This window comes from Chiloscyllium punctatum, chromosome 25, assembly GCF_047496795.1.
Source record: "Chiloscyllium punctatum isolate Juve2018m chromosome 25, sChiPun1.3, whole genome shotgun sequence".
Lineage (NCBI taxonomy): Eukaryota > Metazoa > Chordata > Chondrichthyes > Orectolobiformes > Hemiscylliidae > Chiloscyllium > Chiloscyllium punctatum.
The window spans coordinates 24238010-24257245 of NC_092763.1; the positions used below are offsets into that span (position 1 = coordinate 24238010).

The 19236-nt window shown below is 42.9% G+C and overlaps 1 protein-coding gene across 2 annotated transcripts in view; it reads left to right on the forward strand.

Annotated features, from left to right (window-relative positions):
* The window catches only part of LOC140495758 (dedicator of cytokinesis protein 11-like), a 286052-nt gene that overhangs the window by 82243 nt on the left and 184573 nt on the right, over positions 1–19236 (forward strand). For both annotated transcript variants that reach the window (XM_072594834.1, XM_072594833.1), the window contains exons 8-11: positions 1100–1283; positions 4386–4465; positions 6761–6844; positions 8328–8468. In XM_072594834.1, coding sequence (XP_072450935.1) covers positions 1100–1283; positions 4386–4465; positions 6761–6844; positions 8328–8468 — 489 coding nt within the window. The remainder of the gene's footprint in view (positions 1–1099; positions 1284–4385; positions 4466–6760; positions 6845–8327; positions 8469–19236) is intronic.

Consider the following 19236-nt stretch of genomic DNA (forward strand, 5'->3'; position numbering starts at 1 on the left):
GTACCCCCCTCTGAGGCCAATATAAACACCTCCTCGGGTACAGGACTGGGAACTGAATGCTGTGCTACAGACTGATGCTTTGGACAACACATGACAGCCTTAGAATAAGCTAACAAGTTGGTTTGAGAACTAAAGAATTTGTTGGTCATTGGGAGAGTGTGAAACTTCTCAAACCATTTTCCATCAACAAAATATTAACTTATTTCTCTGAATGAAATGGAAGAGGACACTGAAGTTAATCCTGGACCAATTTGGTGTTTGCTGTGTTTTACTTAGAATCTCACAACACTAGCCTTTTGGTACTATTCATCGCCATCAGAATTTCTGCTAAATGCATGACTCCACTCATCATCTTCCCAGATCATAAGTTTGTCCCTCTAATCCTTTGTCCCTCAGCACTTACCTAGTTTGACCTTGAAGACATCTCTGCTACTCACCTCAACCACTCAATTTTGATAGCAAGGTCCCCATTCCCAATCAATCTCATTCCCCTGCCTAAAAAAGGTTACCCCGGTTTCCCTATTGCTTAGTGACTATCTTGTATTGATGACCCATAGTTTTGGACGACTTGCTTTTCCTAGACAGAAGAGTCACCCTGATTACAATATGTTCTCCACTCTCAGCACCTCCTTGGAAATCTCTTCTGAAACGTATACAGTTCTGGCCTGTCCTGTTTATAATATGAAGGCCAGGATTGTGCACGCTGCTCTACATATAGACAAATAATGGTTTTGTATTGGTTAAAAATAACTTTGCTGTTTCAAAAATGGTCCCCTCCTTTTGAAAAATAAGTTTCCCTTGCAAATAAATTACTTACTTAATTGAAACACCCCTGTGCTAGTCAAGTTGTATCTACCCAAACTAAGGTTATAATACCTTGGCTTAAGAACACATTCCTTTGAACAGGTGATATATTGGACAGCTAGCCAATGTGGAGTCTATATCACAAGCACCAGAATACTTGGGGAATAGCTTAGACTAAAGCTTTTATTAGTCTGACCGCGGCCTGTTCCAACTCCACTTTTTGCTTGTTATTTCTTTAATAAATCTGTGACAGAACCTGGTGGGACAATACAAAATTTGGTGTTTCTGTTCCCAGTGTTCAAAGATGCGCCGTTATGGCTTTGAACTCCGAATGCAGGAGAAATGCAGCTGTCACCTAGCGGCAGAGAGTGAGCAGGAGATGGAAGAATGGATCACGACGCTGCGAAAGATCATTCAGAGTAACGTTGACAGCGTGCTGTCTGAGAGGCGGAATGGCGAACCCTCTGAAGCAGGATTGGGTAATTAAACCTTGTAGTAGTTACTCAATGGACCTGCGTGAAGAAGCAAGCACGTGAGGGAGCTGCTTTCACCAATGTTAGAAGCAGACACAATTCCTGTCCTCATCCTAATCCTGCATTAGTTACCATAAAGTTTGAATTGAGCCAAGATGATAATATTGACAGTTTTGTTGGTCTCAAACTATGTGCGGTTCACCAACAAGAGCAAATCAGAAAGGTTTTCTGAGTGAAGTTTATGACAAATAAAACTTGCACAAAGGAAGTTGGAAAGATTATTGAAGTATGCACATTTATGGAGCTAAAAAAGACCAAAGAAAATTACAGCACAGGAACAGGCCCTTCAGCCCTCCAAGCCTGCGCTGATCCAGATCCTCTATCTAAACCTGTCGGCTATTTTCTAAGGATCTGTATCCCTCCACTCCCTGCCCATTCATATATCTGTCTAGATACATCTCAAATGACACTATCATGCCCACCTCTACCACCTCCACTGGCAATGCATTTCAGGCAGCCACCACCCTCTGCGTAAAGAACTTTCTACACATATCTCCCTTAAACTTTTCCCCTCTCACCTTGAACTCGTGACCCCAAGTAACTGAGTCCCCTACTCTAAGAAAAAGCCTTTTGCTATCCACCCTGTCTATATCTAGTAGAAAGTGAGGACTGCAGATGTTGGAAATCAGAGTTGAGAGTGTGGTACTGGAAAACCATTCCTGATGAAGGGCTTATGCCTGAAACATCGATTCTCCTGCTCCTTGGATGCTGCCTGACCTGCTGTGCTTTTTCAGCACCACATTCTTGACTCTGTCTATACCTCTTATGATTTTGTAGACGTCAATCAGGTCCCTCCTCAACCTCTGTCTTTCTAATGAAAATAATCCTAATCTACTCAACTCCTCTTTATAGCTAGCGCCCTCTGTACCAGGCAACATCCTGGTGAACCTCCTCTGCACCCTCTCTAAAGCATTCACATCCTTTTAGTAACATGGTGACCAGAACTGTACGCAGTATTCCAAATGTGGCCAAACCAAAGTCCTATACAACCGTAACATAACCTGCCAACTCTTGTACTCAGTACCTCGTCTGATGAAGGAAAGCATGCCATGTGCCTCCTTGGCCACTCTATCGACCTGTGTTGCCACCTTCGGGGTACAATGGACCTGAACACCCGGGTCTCTCTGTACATCAATTTTCCCCAGGACTTTTCCATTTACTGTATAGTTTACTCTTGAAATTGGATCTGCCAAAACATATCACCTCGTATATGCCTGGACTGAACTCCATCTGTCATTTTCCACCCAACTCTCCAATCTATCTACATTCTGCTGCATTCTCTGACAGTCCCTTTCACTATCTGCTACTCCACCAATTTTAGTGTCATCTGCAAACTTGCTAATCAGACCATCTATACCTTCCTCAAGATCAAAAACAAAAGTGGTTCCAACACTGATCTCTGTGGAACACCACTGGTTACAGTCCTCCATTTTGAGAAACTCCCTTCCACTACTACTGTCTGTCTCCTGCTGCCCAGCCAGTTCTCTATCCATCTAGCTAGTACACCCTGGACCCCATGCGACTTCACTTTCTCCATCAGCCTATCCTTCTTAAAGCATACACAAAATGGGAGGAGAAGCAAAGGAAAACCAAAACTGGTCTATTACCTTAAAATACTTTTGAATAAGTGACATTTATATTCAGGAGAAATACATAGCTCATGGACTGTCCCAAATGGTATTCTTTATCCAAAGTTATTCTGTGTACCAACAGTTGGCAATGCGCTGTCTTGTGGAATTGTTGTAGCTAGCTGAATTCCCTCTGCTGGAGGCAGTAAGATGGATTCCAAAGTCCTCTTCAAGAACTGTCCATGAGTGCTAAAGATGATTCCAGTGGATATTCAGCTCTCCCACATTGCTGGAGGGAGAGAGAGAAAGCAAGCGCAAAAGGGCTGTTGTTCCTCAGGCTCATCTCTGACTGGGTTCAAAATGCTACAACCTTATTCTGCCCAGAAATTGGGACAAGTGGCTTCTTTCTGACAGTTTTGTGGACTGGGTGAATTCAATCATCTATGATAGGATTCGAACCTAGGTCCCCAGAACGTTACCTGGGTCTCCAGATTAATAGCCCAGCGATAATACTACTAGCATCGCCACTCCATATTTTTGCATGGGTCATTGAATTTCAAGTCTGCAAAAATTCTTGAGTTGGCTAGGATAGTAAGGCCTGGTTTGAATAAGGTTGTAGAAGCTGTCTTAAAAACATGTTCTAAGGGAGTTGAGGATGAGGACAGGCTTATAGTTAAGATGTCACTGAGTAGAAGTCACCAACACATGGCTGGTCTTTCAAGTAGCTAGCACAGACTTGATGGCTCAAAAGGCCTTTCCATGAGCTGCGAGTTTTTGTAATAAAGTTGTGAACTTTGCAACTTTTGTCAGAGATGTTGAGAGACCCAGATGCTGGCCGAGAATGGGCGGATCTCCATGTCACCTCTTTTCAGGAACACTAGCCACATCATCATCCACAGGGGCTTTTAAACAACCAGCAGTGAGCCCTGTCCTGGGATTGAGGACCCCTCAAGGGCTGTCAGCCAGTCAGAGACCTCCAGCCCTGTTTAACAACAATGAGACTGGGGAGGTCACAGCTGGAGGTGGATTTGGGGTGGTTACTGTTCAGAGGGTAACTGGGAAGGTTACAGCTTTGGGAGGGGCAGAGTTGGGGAGACTACAGGTCAGGGAGAAAGTGTGCAGTTGGGGAGGAGTGGTTAGGCAAAAGATTCCATCTGTTTTCATTTGACTGAAATGTTAAACTTTGGACCTCTGTGCTTTAAAGACCCCCACTTGCATTTTTTGAAGAAGAGCATATCCTGATCAAATTTTATACCTCAACTTGTACCACCAGAACCAATCATTTGTTGCTTTGTACCCTTGGTGTTTGTGGAATCTTGCCGTGCACATTCACCTACCTCATTGTCCCTGTATTTAAGAGCTGTCAGGTTCGTGGAACCATCCTGAGGCCTGGGTGCTAGACAAATGGTTAGCCTGTTCTTGCTTAATGCTGGAATGTCCTGGAATGTGGGTTTTCTGAACACGTGTGTTTGATTTCCAGATGAGGAGTCCTTTGGCCATGGGAAGTCTGAAAGCATGATGGAGAGTTTAGAGAAAAGTATGCATCCCGAGCTTATGAAGGTATTCTCAATTTGAATTCATTTTTTTTCTGAATGCGGGAGAAACTGTAGTTCGGTGTTTCAGTAGAGTTGAAAACTCCTTAGGCATGACACGTTAAAAATTAGATTTTATGACTGATGTTGATCAAATTGACAGTAGTTCAAGATCCAGAAGACCATAAGGACAGAAGTAGGCCATTTGGCCTGTGGTGTTTCCTCTACTGATCTGATAATCCTCAACTCTATTTTCCTGCCTTAACCCATAACCCTTAATTCCCTTACTGATTAAATAATAGTCTATCTCGGAATGGATATACTTACTGTCGCAGCCTTTACACCTCTCTGTGGTAAAGAATTCTACAGATTGACTGCCCCTTCAGAGAAAGAAAAATCTTCATTTCTCTTAAATGTGTAACCCTCTTATTCTGAAATGATGCCTTTGGTCCTATACTCTCCCACAAAAGGGAAAGCAACCTCTCCACATCTATTCTTGCAAGACCCTTATGGATTTCAGTAAGGTTTGCTGTCATTGTTCTAAACTCCAGTGAGTACAATCCCAACCGACTCAACCTCTCCTCATAAAGCAATCTCTCCATACCAGGGATTAACCTAGTGAACTTGCCTACAACACCGATGTATCTTTCCAGAAATAACAGAACATAGAACATAGAACTGTCAGCACAGTACAAGCTCTTCGCCCCTTGATGTTGTGCCAACCTTTTATCCTACTCTAAAATCAAACTAACCTACATACCCTTCATTTGACTATCATCCATGTGTCTATCCAAGGGTTGCTTAAATGTTCCTAAAATCTCTGACTCTATTACCACTGCTGACAATACATTTCATACACCCACCACTCTCTGTGTAAAGAACCTACCTCTGACATCTCCCCTAAACCTTCCTCCAATCACCTTAAAATTATGGCCCCTTTGTGATAGCCATTTCCACCCTGGGAAAAAGTCTCTGGCTATCCACTCTATCTATTGCCCCTCATCATCTTGTACATCTCTATCAAGTTACCTCTCATCCTCCTCCTTTGCTCCAATGAGAAAAGCCCTAGCTCCCTCAACCTTTCTTCATAAGACATGCCCTCCAGACCAGGCAGCATCCTGGTAAATCTCCTCTGCACCCTCTCTAAAGCTTCCACATCCTTCCTAGAATGAGGCGACTAGAACTGAACACTATATTCCAAGTGTGGTCTAACCAGGGCTTTATAGAGCTGCAGCATAACCTCATGGCTCTTAAACCCAATCCCCCTGCGAATGAAAGCCAACACACCATACACCTTCTTAACAATGCTATCAACTTAGGTGGCAACTTTGAGGGATCTATGGACATGGACCCCAAGAACCCTCTTCTTCCACATTACTAAGAATCCCGCCTTTAACCCTGTAATCTGCATTCAAATTTGATCTGCCAAAATTAATTTCTTCACACTTTTCCAGGTTGAACTCCATCTGCCACTTTTCAGCCCAGCTCTGCATCCTCTCAATGTCCCATTGCAACCTACAACAGCCCTCCACACTATCCACAACTCCACCAACCATCGGGTTATCGGCAAATTTACTAACCCACCCTTCAACTTCCTCATCCAAGTCATTTATAAAAATCACAAAGAGCAGAGGTCCCAGAACTGATCCCTGCAGAACACCACTGGTCACTGAGCTCCAGGCTGAATTCTTTCCATCTACTACCACCTTCTATGGTCTTTTATGGACCAGCCAATTCTGTATCCAGACAGCCAAATTTCCCCGTATCCCATGCTTCCCTACTTTCTGAATGAGCCTACCAAGGGGAACCTGAGTAAATGCCTTGCTAAAATCCATGGACACCACATCCACTGCTCTACCTTAATCAATGTGTTTTGTCACGACCTCAAAGAATTCATTAAGGCTTGTGAGGCATGACCTGCCCCTCACAAAGCCATGCTGACTATCTCTAATCAAACTATGCTGTTCCAAATAACCAAAAATCCTGTCTGTCAGAATCCTCTCCAATAATTTGCCGACCATTGACATAAGACTGACTGGTCTGTAATTCCCAGAATTATCACTATTCCCTTTCTTGAACAAGGGAATAACATATGCCACCCTCTAATCAACTACTCCAGTGGACAGTGAGGGCCATCACCAAAGATGCAGCAATCTTGGACCAGAACAGTTCACTCCAGTTGTGAACACAGTGATGGTTCTATTTATAAATTCCCTCTTGTCTCAAAATTGCCTCAGTTAGGAACTATCGACTATTCCCAGTGCTGTCTCTTGACAATGGTTTTGAAATGAGGTAAACTATGTTCCATATTGTATGTTTCTAGTATGCCCGAGAATCGGATTACCTTAACAAGCTCAGCAGAAGCGAAGGCCGATGTAAACTGTTTGCAATGGACCGGGATGCACAGGTAGAATTGATGGATTATAGATTCCCAATGCCTTGTAAAATCTGGGGTTTCAATTTACTGAAGTACATTACATGTTCAGTCTTTTTTTTCTTGGGCTTAATGAATGCAGTGTTTATCTCAGCGTTAACCAGAAATGGTTTGATAATTATAGCAAAGAATTCTCTAGCATTTATTGTTTAAGTTTAAACACTCTAAGGAGGAATGGAAATGATGACTCAGTTGATTTATCCATCCCTTTACGATGCAAGATTAGATCAAGTTAGCAACCCAAGCCCAAGAAACTTACTAACATTGCTTAGACATGACTCTGAACAGCTTTGCCCTGAACATGCAAGGAAAATGGAAAATCAGCTAGAAATCTATTTTTGGTAAATGGTATTTCTTGTTGTATATCTTGTTTCCTTGCAGCGAGTTAATTTTATTTCCACAGTACAGTTTTACAAAACAAAAATTAGTGGATTCAGATCTGAATAGATATGCTTTGTATATTTATGACCAAACATGAGTGTGTGGAAGTATTTGGGAATTATGAGCTGCAACACAATTTGTTACACTTATTAGGAGAATGAGTTGTAAGATATTACTTTTTGACATTGTACATACAGTTAGATCTTCAGGAAAGCTCCCTCTTATAGATTGAGTTGATTCAGTTTATGTACTTCTCAATGTTTTCCATTCTCCTTCATTTGTCCCATTTTTAATTTTAGGTCCAAATGATAAATGATGAACACTGAAAAGCATAAAATTGATTATTCATGTGCAAAATCGTTTATTGAGAAAATCAGAAGTCCTGCGATCAGTCAGAAGTTGAGTGTATTTTACAGCCATTGCCCCATGGGAATTTGATAATGGCCGGGAAGTATTTATAATCCCCTGTGTTTTTAAAAAATTATTTAAGCCAGAGCATGTGGGGTCCATGATGAGCCTAAATTAACCGTCAAAGTAAGACTGAATATTTATGTCTGGAGGAGAAAGGACCTGAGATGTGTATCATTCAATGAGTTTCTTCACACCTAACAGTGTGAAGCCCCTGCCACCAATCCCTCTTTACAGAGCTCTCTAGCCGGGCATTGGAGATGAGGGAACAGCTTTGACTGGTTAACTTGGAGAAAGTGAGAACTGTAGATGCTGGAGATCAGAGTTGAGAGTGTGGTGCTGGAAAAGCACAGCAGGTCAGGCAGCATCCGAGGAGTAGGAGAATCGACGTTTCGGACATAAGCCAACTGGTTAACTAGTCTGTTCATGACAACAAGAGGCCTTACTGTCCAAAACAAGGCAAAGCAAAGATCAAAAAGATGTCTGTCACAACATATCCCAAATCAATCTGAATGGAAGTGTAGAAAGGCACTGACAAGACATCCGTGTTACCTTAAAGGAAAGAATCATAAAGAGTAAAAGGAGATTAACACTAAATAAATTGTGTGGACTTGATCGTTATTTCTCTACGGATGTTTGCTACCTTTTTTTGTCTTTTTTTTTAAAGAAACTGGATTTTTCAGGCATTGAGCCAGATGTGAGGCCCTTTGAGGAGAAGTTTGGCAAGCGCTTTCTGGTAAAATGCCACGACTTGACTTTTGCTCTTCAAGGCTGTGTGAATGAGCAGGCAGATGGCACACCGACAAATGTGAGTCGCATTGAAAGCATTTCTCAGGTTTGGACAGATCTGTTTCTGCTGTTAGTGTGCCTTTTGACATGGGATCCTCTGCAAGAAATATCGAACATATGTTTCCATACTGTGGAGCACAGTTTAAAGAGTGGTGTGAGTTTGCAACGATAGAAATTGCTGCTATTTAAATACTTGGCATAAATTGACAAAAGAGCTTTCTTTCGAATCACAGCTTATTATTATGTGACAAAATGTCTCAAAGCCAGTGAATTACTTTTGAGCAGCTACCTCTCTTGTTATGTAGATAAAAAGGGGAGGCGGTTTGCACAGCAAGATCCCACAAAGAGTCGTCATTTGTTTCTCATTGTCAAAGTCATGGAGGCCGTTCAGTCCATAACATTTTCTTGACAGAGCAACCCAATTAATCCCTCCCAGCACGCTCTTTCCCAATAGCCTAACAAATCAGTTTGTTTTCCTGTGTGTGCGATGCCTTTTCAAACTTGTTGCTGAATTTGCTACCACCGCCCCTTTGGACAGTGCTTTGCCAACCATAACTCAAAAGTAATTCACTGGCAATGGGGCATTTTACTTTTAAACAAAGATTTCCTTATCTTCTTTCTGGTTCTAGAGTCTGTGTTCTCTGGCTATTGACCTTCTTACAAATTCTCTTTATTTCATTATAATCAAAGCTCCTTGTCATTTTGCAAAGTTCTATTTAATCTCCCCTTTAGCTTCTCTCTTCACAGAATAACTGCCTCCACTGTCCTGGTCTCTGAGTTCAGTACCCCTGACATGATTCAAATATGTATGATCTGTACTCTCCCAAAGGTCTTGCCTTCATTCCTAAAGTGTCCAGCATTAGAGACAGAACTGCTGCAATGGCCTCACCTGCGAGTTATAAAACTTTAGCCTAATGCTTTTGTACTCTGCCTCTTTCACTGAACAAATTATCCCATATTAGCTTGTCACAGCAGCCTTACCAGTGTCCTGGGACCATCAGAGTTGGTATTGGTTGAGGAGTGACTGTTCACCAGGCCACCATGCAGGGACTCTAATTATTGTTATGTTCTTTGGAGTGGTCCTTTGAAATAATTTGGTACTTTATCAACACTGCACTTCTGTATCATCTTAGATCATGGACTCTAACTTCTAGATCTGCAGCCTTTAAACTCACGTGCAAGTACGACCAATGGGGTCAAAGTTCATGCCCTGACGTAATTAATTGTTCGGTAGAGCTGAGGAGGAAAGTTACTGGGTGCTTTCCCAAGCTTGCATGCTAAGTATCCACTGAGGCAGTGACAACTGGTTCAGGCTGTTCAGAAGCCAGAATATCTGCCACTCACTCATTTAACAGAATATCCTCTGGAGTGCTTGAGTCTAGGGTGCATTCTCATGACACGCAAAGGAAGCTCTACCAGGAGACTCTAATGATGTCCGTCTGGTGGGTTTGAGGTTGAGTTTGAGCCTCTGGTGCAAACCAATTCAGAACCAGCACAGCTTCCTATGAAAGTCATTGTGTATCAGAGGCAGGAAGAAACCAGGAGGAGAGGAAATCTTGAGCCAGTAGCTCGTTCAAAACCTAATTGCATGTGCCACCCTACCCTATTTGCAGAATAATTGCCGAACTCTCCCGAGGGATCTGCCTCAGCTATGCCTCTCTCTCACACTAGAGCTCCAAACGATTGGCATCACCCCGAGCAATCAAAGCTTAATCAAATAGAGTGATAGAACAGGCTGGAGAGACTGAATAGCCTCCTCAGTGTCTTGCATTCTTGTTCATGTTAACAAGACCTCATTGACCATGTTCCTCTGATTTTACAAAAATAATCCAGCCATTCTGATCACTGTTTTAGCAGTGCTCGACCATAATTTGATGGGTCAGTCCGAATGACCTGAATGAGGTCCACCTGAACATTCCCCTGACTCCGTGCTACTGTGCATTACTGAATGGGACTTTCCAAATTCAGCTATTCCAGAAAAATGGAGTGCTGAGTTCCACAGAGAGATCCACTGCAGGTACACAAATTGAGGCGTGATTGGACTCCCCATCTTCTTACAGTATGTAATATGAACAAAAGAAATAGAATAGGAGTAGGCCCTTCAGCCCCTCAAGCCTATTCTGCCATTCAAGTGGATCATGGCTGATCTTATTGCATTCCAAATTCCACACACCCATCTATCTCCAGTAACCCTTGAGGTCCTACCTAACACGAATCTAGCCATCCCTGTCTTAAAAATATTCAATGACCCCACCTCCTGTCTGCTAAAACACACTAATTTTAAAACAGTGCCCATAGTTTTGGACACACCCATCACATCCACCATGTTAGGATTGTTTAGGATCTTGCACAGGGAATCCCCAATTACCAAGCATCTGATACTCATACTTAAAAATGCATGCTATTCAGGGGCGTATGAACATTAATTTTAAAGTTCTGACATACAAACATTGCCTGTACTTTTTGAAAATTCATTCATGGGATGAGGGCATCACTGGCTAGGCAGCATTTATTGCCCATCCCTAATTGCCCCAAGGGCAGTTAAGCGTCAACTGCATTGCCATGGAGCTGGAGTCGCATGTAGGCCAGACCAGGTAAGGATGGCAGTTTCCTTCCCTAAAGGACATTAATGAATCAGATGGGTCTTTTTGACAATCGACAATGGATTCATGGTCATCGTTAGTGTCTTAATTCCAGATATTTATTTATCATCTGCCGTGGCGAGATTCGAACCGGTTCCCCAGACCGTTATCTGGGTCTTTGGATCAACAGTGCAGTGATAATACCACTAGGCCAACACCTCCTCATTACAAGTGCCGATTTTACATTGTCCTGCATTGTGTTCCGACATGCATACAAATCGACTTGCAAACAGACAGGAAATGTGGGGACTTTTCCCACTAAACCATAGGAAGTTGAGGGATGATCTTACTGAAGTTTATAAAATCATAAGGGGCATAGATAAGATGAGTGACATGGATCTTTTCCCTAGGGTGTGGAGTTCAAAAAGTAAGGGGCATATCTTAGAGGTGAGGGGGAAAGAATTACAAAAGGATATAAGGGACAACTGTTTTACACAGAGAATGGTTTGTTTATGGAATGAACTGCCAAAGAAAGCAGTGGATGCAGGTACAGATACAACGTTTAAAAGATATTTGGATAGGTGCATGAACAGGAAGGGTTTGGAAGGCTATGAGCAAAAGGCAGGAAGGTGGAGCTAGTTTAGTTTGGGAACATGGTTGGTGTAGACTGGTTGGACCGAAGGGTCTGTTTCCCGACTCTGTAACAGAACCTGTTCGCCATATGGGGACTGCCTATACACATCATTCAAGTTTTCTCGCAGTCTCCTAAGCTCCAGTGGGGAAAAAGGCCTGGTTGGCTTTCCTTATCAGATAGCCCAGTCTCAATTCAGTCAATCTCTGAATGAAACACCTCCAACACATTTTGATTCTTCCATAAATACAGAGACTAAAATTACACATAGTTTTTAAGATGTAATTTAATAAAGCCTTGGATATTCTAATGTAATTCCTTATTGTTTGTTTAATTCCTCTTGTAATGAAGGAGAGTATCCCATTAGCCTTCTAAATGTAAATGGCTGCGTGACTGTTTTGGAAATGGGTGGGTAGATGAATGAGTGAAAAGGTAGCTGGTTAAGGTGACAGGGAGATAGAGTGGATGAGGCCGATAGTTGAGTTGAGGGCTACTGAAGTCTACTCATGGGGAGCAAGCTAGGAGTGTTTTTTCAGGTATGGGTGCGTGGATGGCACATTTAGGAGGGGTAATCAGGTTGGATAGGATGTTGAGAGGGGATGTAGTTGAGGGCCCAACAGGGTGGTGGCACTATTGAGGACAGAATTGGGTCCTCAGTACGTTTGGTTAGGAGTTCAACTGTGGAGTTACTCAGGGGTCTAGCTAGGTTTTAATCTGTTTTAACACTTCTTCAGTAACAATTCAGCTAAGTATGTCAGAATTGCCCTAAATCCTTGTCTTGCAATATTGTAGTGAGCAAGAGAATTGTACATCTGTGGTTTAAACATTGTGTGATATTCCTACAGTGGTTAATATCTCAGGATGTACCCAGGGTCCCAGCACATACCCTTGGACTTTACATCAGATTATAGTTAATCTGGGGTATGGAAAATTTGGTTGTGTTAGTCTGTGTACACAAAGCTTTTAAGCCTCAATCATTGGTTGGAAGACTATGACAAGACTGTTACAAACAACTATAAGTAGAATGAGTGCTCTGTAATGGTGGCATTCATTAAAGAATTTAAAGAATGACTTTGCTTGCATGTGAAAGTTGGATTACTAAAAAACTCATTCATTCTGTCTTCACTGAAAGTCACTGAAAGTTTTAACTTGGTCATTCTTTAATCCTTATTCAGAGGCACCAGATTATCTTGCAATCGCTTGGAGATTACAAATGGCTGGTGACAGAGAGGTTAAATTGTAATTGTTTTCAAGTGTCTTCTGACTGATTGTGACTAATGGAGGTTAATACAGTAAAAGAATTTGTGTCCTTTTTATGAGAACAAGTTCTGGAGGCAGGACTTGTTTTCCTTCCAGTGCTGAAGATTAATGGGTGATACAGATAAGGTATTCAAGATGGTTAAGGCATTTGATAGGTTATCTCTAATTACCCTTTCTCCTCTTGCTGAAGATTAAAAACAAGGAGCTGGGACATTCCAGAGAAATCTCGAGAAGTATTTCACAAATGTGGACCCCATTTGCCCACCAAGCTGTGAAAATGAGTTCAAGAATCCATTTCAAAATTGATTTGGAACCAAAAAGGGGGAAAGATGGTGCGATCCAGTTGAATTATAGATAGGCTGGAGGGGTTGATCCTTTCAGTGAAAGGATAGGCCAGGATCTCACCTGTCCTCTCAGGTAGATACAAAAGATTCTGTGGCCCTGTTTCAAAAACACAACTTACCAACTTGTATTCCTCATTTACTAATAGCAAAGTGGATTGATTGGTCATTAATTGATTGTTCTTTCTTAAATCTTGCTGCGCACAAATCACCTGCCTGTATTTCCTGCAGTATAACAGTATCTCCACTTCCAAGATATTTAATTGACTGTGAAAAACTTTGGGAAATGCTATGGTCAGATTAGAATCAGCAGAGGTGGTGGCACGATGGTATCTGGTTGAGAACGAGTCTCACTGGTAGGCCTCAGCATTAACTCCAGATGTCATGAAATCTCACCATATCAAGTCAAACAGGGCGACCTACTGCTGATTAGCACCTACCATTCCCCATCAGCCGATGAGTTAGAATTCTTTCATGTTGAACAACAATTGGAGTAGGTACTGAAGGTGGCATGCACACAAGATTTCTCTGTGTGATCAATGTCCGTCACCAAGTGTGGCTCCATAGCGCCACTGCTGACCGTGCTGGTCGAGTTTTAAAGGACGTTGCTGCTGGACTGGGCCTGCGAAACATGATAGGGATCTAACCAGAGGTGGTCAATTTGGTGGTGTAGTGGATAGTGAAGAAGGTTGTCTCAGAGTAAAATGAGATCTTGATCAGATTGGTCAATGGCTGAGGAGTGGTAGGTGGAGTTTAATTTAGATAATTGTGAGGTGCTGTATTTTGGTAAGGCAAATCAGTTAATGGTATGGCCCTGGTGAGTGTTACCGAGCAAAGAGACCTTAATACCCATTTAAACTACAACACAGAGCTACTTACTTGTCAAAGAAGTGAGTAACAGATGAGGCGAAGCAATCTTTTACTCAGGGATTAGTAAGAAAAATTAAAGCTCATGGCCTCGGATGTAATGAATTGACGAGGATAGAAAATTGGTTGGCAGACAGAAAGCAGAGATTTGGAATAAATGGGTCCTTTTCAGAGTGACAGGCAGTGATGAGTGGAGTGCCTCAGGGCTCAGTGCTGGGACCCAGCTGTTCACAATATACATTAGTGATTTGGACGAAGGAATTGAAAACCATCTCTCCAAATGTGCAGATAACACTAAGGTGGGTGGCAGTGTGTGCTGTGAGGAGGATGCTAAGGGGCTGCAGGGTGACTGGGATAGGCTGGCTAAGTGGGCAAATACTTGGCAAACGCAATATAATGTGGATAAACAGGAAAGCAGGTTATTATCTGAATGGTGGCAGTTTAGGAAAAAGTGAAGTGCAACAAGACCTGGGTGTTGTGGTGGAATAGTCGCTGAAATTTGACATGCAGGTACAGCAGGCGGTAAAGAAAGCTAATGGCATGCTGACCTTCATAGCGAGAGGATATGAATATAGGTGTAAGGATGTCTTGCTGCAGTTATACAGGGCCTTGGTGAGGCCACATCTTGAGTATTGTGTGCAGTTTTTGTCTCCTTAATCTGAGGAAGGACATTCTTGCTATTGAGGGAGTCCAGCAAAGGTTCACCAGACTGATTCTCGGGATGGCAGGACTGACATATGAGGAACAACTGGATTGACAGGGCCTGTAGAAGAATGAAGGGGGAGTCACATAGAAACATATAAAATGCTGACTGGACTGGGTGTGAGAAGAATGTCCCTCGTGGGGGAAGTCCAGAAGTAAGGGTCACAGTCTAAGAATAAGGGTAAGCCATTCAGAATTATGATAAGGAAAACTTTCTTGACTCAGAGAGTTGTGAACCTCTGGAATTCTCTACCACAGAAAACTGTTGGGACCAGTTCATCAGATATATTCAAGAGGGAGCCGGAAGGCCTTTGTGTTTAAAGGGATCAAGGGGTATGGAGAGAAAGTGGGAGTGGGATCCTGAGATTGCGTGATCAGCCATGACCAAATTGAATGGTGGAGCAGGCTTGAAGGGCCTATTCCACCTATTTTCTTTGTTTCTGTCCCACAACCAACGGATCAGATCGAGGCCCAGCAGTGCTGTCACATTGAGTCGTGGTGGGCAATTAAACAACTCACTGGAAGAAGAGGCTCCACAAATATCCCCATCCTCAGTGATGGAAGAACCCACCACACCAATGCAAAAGTTAACGCTGAAACTTTGCAATGTTGTTCTGACATATGTGAAAAATTGCTGATCCACTTTGGTCTCCTCCTGAGGTTCTCGATATCACAAATAGCAGTCTTCAGCCAATTCTATTCACTCCATGTAATCTTGAGAAACATGTGAAGACACTGGATACTGCAGAGACTATGGGCCTTGGCAACATTCAGACAATGGTACTGAAGGCTTGTGCTCTCTCAGCCAAGCTCTTCCAGTACAGTTACAACACTGGCATCTACCTGATAGTGTGGAAATGCACTCAGGCATATCATGTACCTAAATGTCAGGACAAATCCAATATGCCCAATTACCACCCATCAGTCTACTCTTAAACATGAACTGTGCTATCAAGCAGCACTTATTCAGCGATGATGCTCAGTTTAGGTTCTGCCAGGTCCACTCAGCTCCTGACAGCCTTGGTTCAGCCGTGGACAAAAAAAGTTGAATTCCAGAGGTGAGGTGGGAGTGACAGCCCCTGACGTCAAAGCTACATTTGACCAAATGTGGCATCAAGGAGCCCATGCAAAACTGTAATCAATGGAAATCTGGCCAAACTCTCTGCTAATTGCAGTCAGACTTAGCATAGAGGAAGATGGTCATGGTTGTTGGAGGTCAGTCTTCTCCACTCCAAGATGCCTCTGCAGGAGTTCCTCATGGCAGTGTCCTAGGCCCAACTGTCTTCAGCTGCCTCATGAATGACCTTCCCTTCAGCATAAGGTCAGAAGTGGGGATGTTCGCCAATGATTGCACAATGTTTAGCACCATTCATGACTCTTCAGATACTGAAGCAGTCGATTCCCTAAACCTTGACAATATCCACGCTTGGGCTGACAAAGAATAATCATGCCACTTGAGTGACAGGCAATGATCACCTCTGCCAAATGAAAATCTTAATATCTCCCTTTGACATTCACAAAACCAGAAGCACGGAGCTGTTATAGTGCAGGAGAGGCTATTTGTCCTGGTGACTCTCTGTTACTCAGATTAATCATGGGTAGACGTTATGGTCTTGTTTAAGGGAAGGCTGCTTCTCAGTCTTCATTTCCCAAATGCTTGCAAGAGCTACAGGGTGGCTAGTTCATTCTGAATTCTCAATTAAAAGCCCCAGCTTACAGCAACTGATGAAGGAAAGGTAAGCTGATTTCTTCAGGCTTAAGGTGATTTTCAATGCAGAGAACTAGAAGAGACCTATTGGCTTGCTCCTGGCCTGAATAGCTCCTCTGTATCTTGCTCATAGTCACAAAGCTATTAGATTAGATTACTTACAGTGTGGAAGCAGGCCCTTTGGCCCAACAAGTCCACACCGACCCGCCGAAGCACAACCCACCCAGACCCATTCCCCTACATTTACCCCTTCACCTAACACTACGGGCAATTTAGCATGGCCAATTCACCTAACCTGCACATTTTGGGACTGTGGGAGGAAACTGGAGCACCCAGAGGAAACCCACGCAGACACGGGGAGAATGTGCAAACTCCACACAATCAGTCGCCTGAGGCAGGAATTGAACCCGGGTCTCTGGTGCTGTGAGGCAGCAGTGCTAACCACTGTGCCACCGTGCCGCCCATTCAGACACTTGGCAAACTTAGCAGGCAGAAGATCTTTGTCAATGATAACCGATCTCTAGTCCGCAAAAGCAATTGGTTTCTTGTTATCATCCAAGTCAGGAGTGTAATGGAATACTCCACACTTGCCTGGATGGGTGCAGCTCCAACAATGCTCAGATGCTTAACACCATCCAGGACAAAGCAGCCCCTTGATTGGCCCCATATCCACAAGCATCCACTCACTCTATCACCGTTGCTTAGTAGCAGCAGTGTGTATCATCTATAAGATGCACTGCAGGAATTCACCAAAGATCCTTAGACAGCACCTTCCAAACCCACGACCACTTCCACGTAGAAGGACAAGGGCAACAGATACATGGGAACACCATCAGCTGCAAGTTCCCCTCCAAGCTATTCACCATCCTGACTTGGATGTATGTCATAATTTCTTCACAGTTCTTGGGTCAAAATCCTGAAATTCCCTCCATAATGGGCCCATAGGAGCGGTTCAAGACGGCAGCTCACCACTACTTTCTCAAAAGCAACTAGAAACTGGCAAACAAGGCTGGCCAGCCAGTGTTGCCCACAACTCCTGAATGAATCAAACGTAAAAGCTCCAACTATATACAACCCCTCAGCTCCAGGTTGTCTGCAAACAAGACTTCAATTACCACTTCTTGGTGAAGCTGCCATCTAAACAATGCTTTTCAAAACATGCAGCAATCTTCTCCATTTTAAAAGCATTTATTTCTTATTTAATGATTTTTAAAAAGCACAAAAATTTTTTTTAAAAAAGGGCTTTCCAACTCTGCTGAACTATATTACCAGTTTCCAGACGCCCTGTTACTAAGGCTTCGATTCTAAACTGTGGTATTTTCTTGACCACCCCCCCCCCCCCCCCAGAATGAGGTTACCTTCACTGTTATCTTTTTGGCTCCTTTCTCATACACTGGGCTTATGATTGTTGCCTTCCAATCCATTGATATTATTCAAACTTTCAGGGAATTCTGGAAATGGGTCCACTAATTTCGAACTTTCCACTTTGAAAATCCTAGGGTGCAGGCCATCAGGATTTGTCTGCTTTTAGTTCCATTAATTTCTCCAGGAAATTTTCTTTGCTTACGTCGTCAGCTCATTCTTACTTGGCCCTTTGTTCCCTACTTTGTTTTTGACATGTTTTGTGTGTCCTGGAAAGTAAGTACCATGTGTTGTTTAATATCTCTGCCATGTTGTTCACACACCCATCTTTCAGTGACAACACTCTCACCTCTGCGATCAGAGGTTGAGGGTTTATGCATTCAGTTTTAAGCTCATAATCATAATACACATCCCTTTGTAACAAACAGGGAATGCTGCACTGCTTTAAGTGTGCTATATTTTGTATAAGCTATTACATTGGAGCTCCCTGAGCAGGGCAATTTTCCCTGGTTTCCTGACCAACATTTGACCTTCAACCATCATCACCAAATAGGTTCTCTGATCTGCATCACATCTGTGCCCAAATTAGCTGCTCAATTTCCGACGTTTACCATTGCTAAAAGGAGACGTGAAGTTGGGGTTTGCTTCTGGTATTCATCAGTACTGAAAAGCAAGAAAACGATCTTTAGAAAGGAAACCAAAATTTATCCACCACAAGAAGGCAGTACTGATTGATTGGACTAAGGTTGGTTGGCAACCAACTTGAGTTGTTGTTACTTTCCTAAACTTGGTTTTCGTGTGTTTCAGTCCTGATGAGTTCGGAATGCAAAGCTTTTTCTCATGTCTCACTTTGGCAAGGTTTAAATTCTGTGCCAGCAAGCAATCAGTTCTCACATTACAGAGGGTATCAGCTTATAAGGAGAGGCAAGAAGAAACTCAGGTTTTCTCTGGAGCAGTGGAGGCTGTGGGAAGACTTGATCAATAGATAAGGTTGATGGTCAGAATCTTTTTCACAAGAGATGAAGTGTCTAATATGATGGGGCATGCATTTGAGGTGAGAAGGAGAAAGTTCAATGGAGATGTGGAAGCAATTTTTTTTACACAGTGGTAGGTGTCTGGAAAGCGCTGCCAAGTGGAGGCAGATACTTTAGTGGCATTTAAGGGACTTTTAGGTAACCACATGAATAGGCAAAGAATGGAGGGATATGGACCAATGGCAGGCAGGAAAGGATTAGTGTAATTTGGCGCCATGTTTGACACAACATCGTGAACCGAAGGGCCCATTCCTGTGCTGCACTGTTCTCTATTCTATAACTATGGCTACTGTTCAAGAG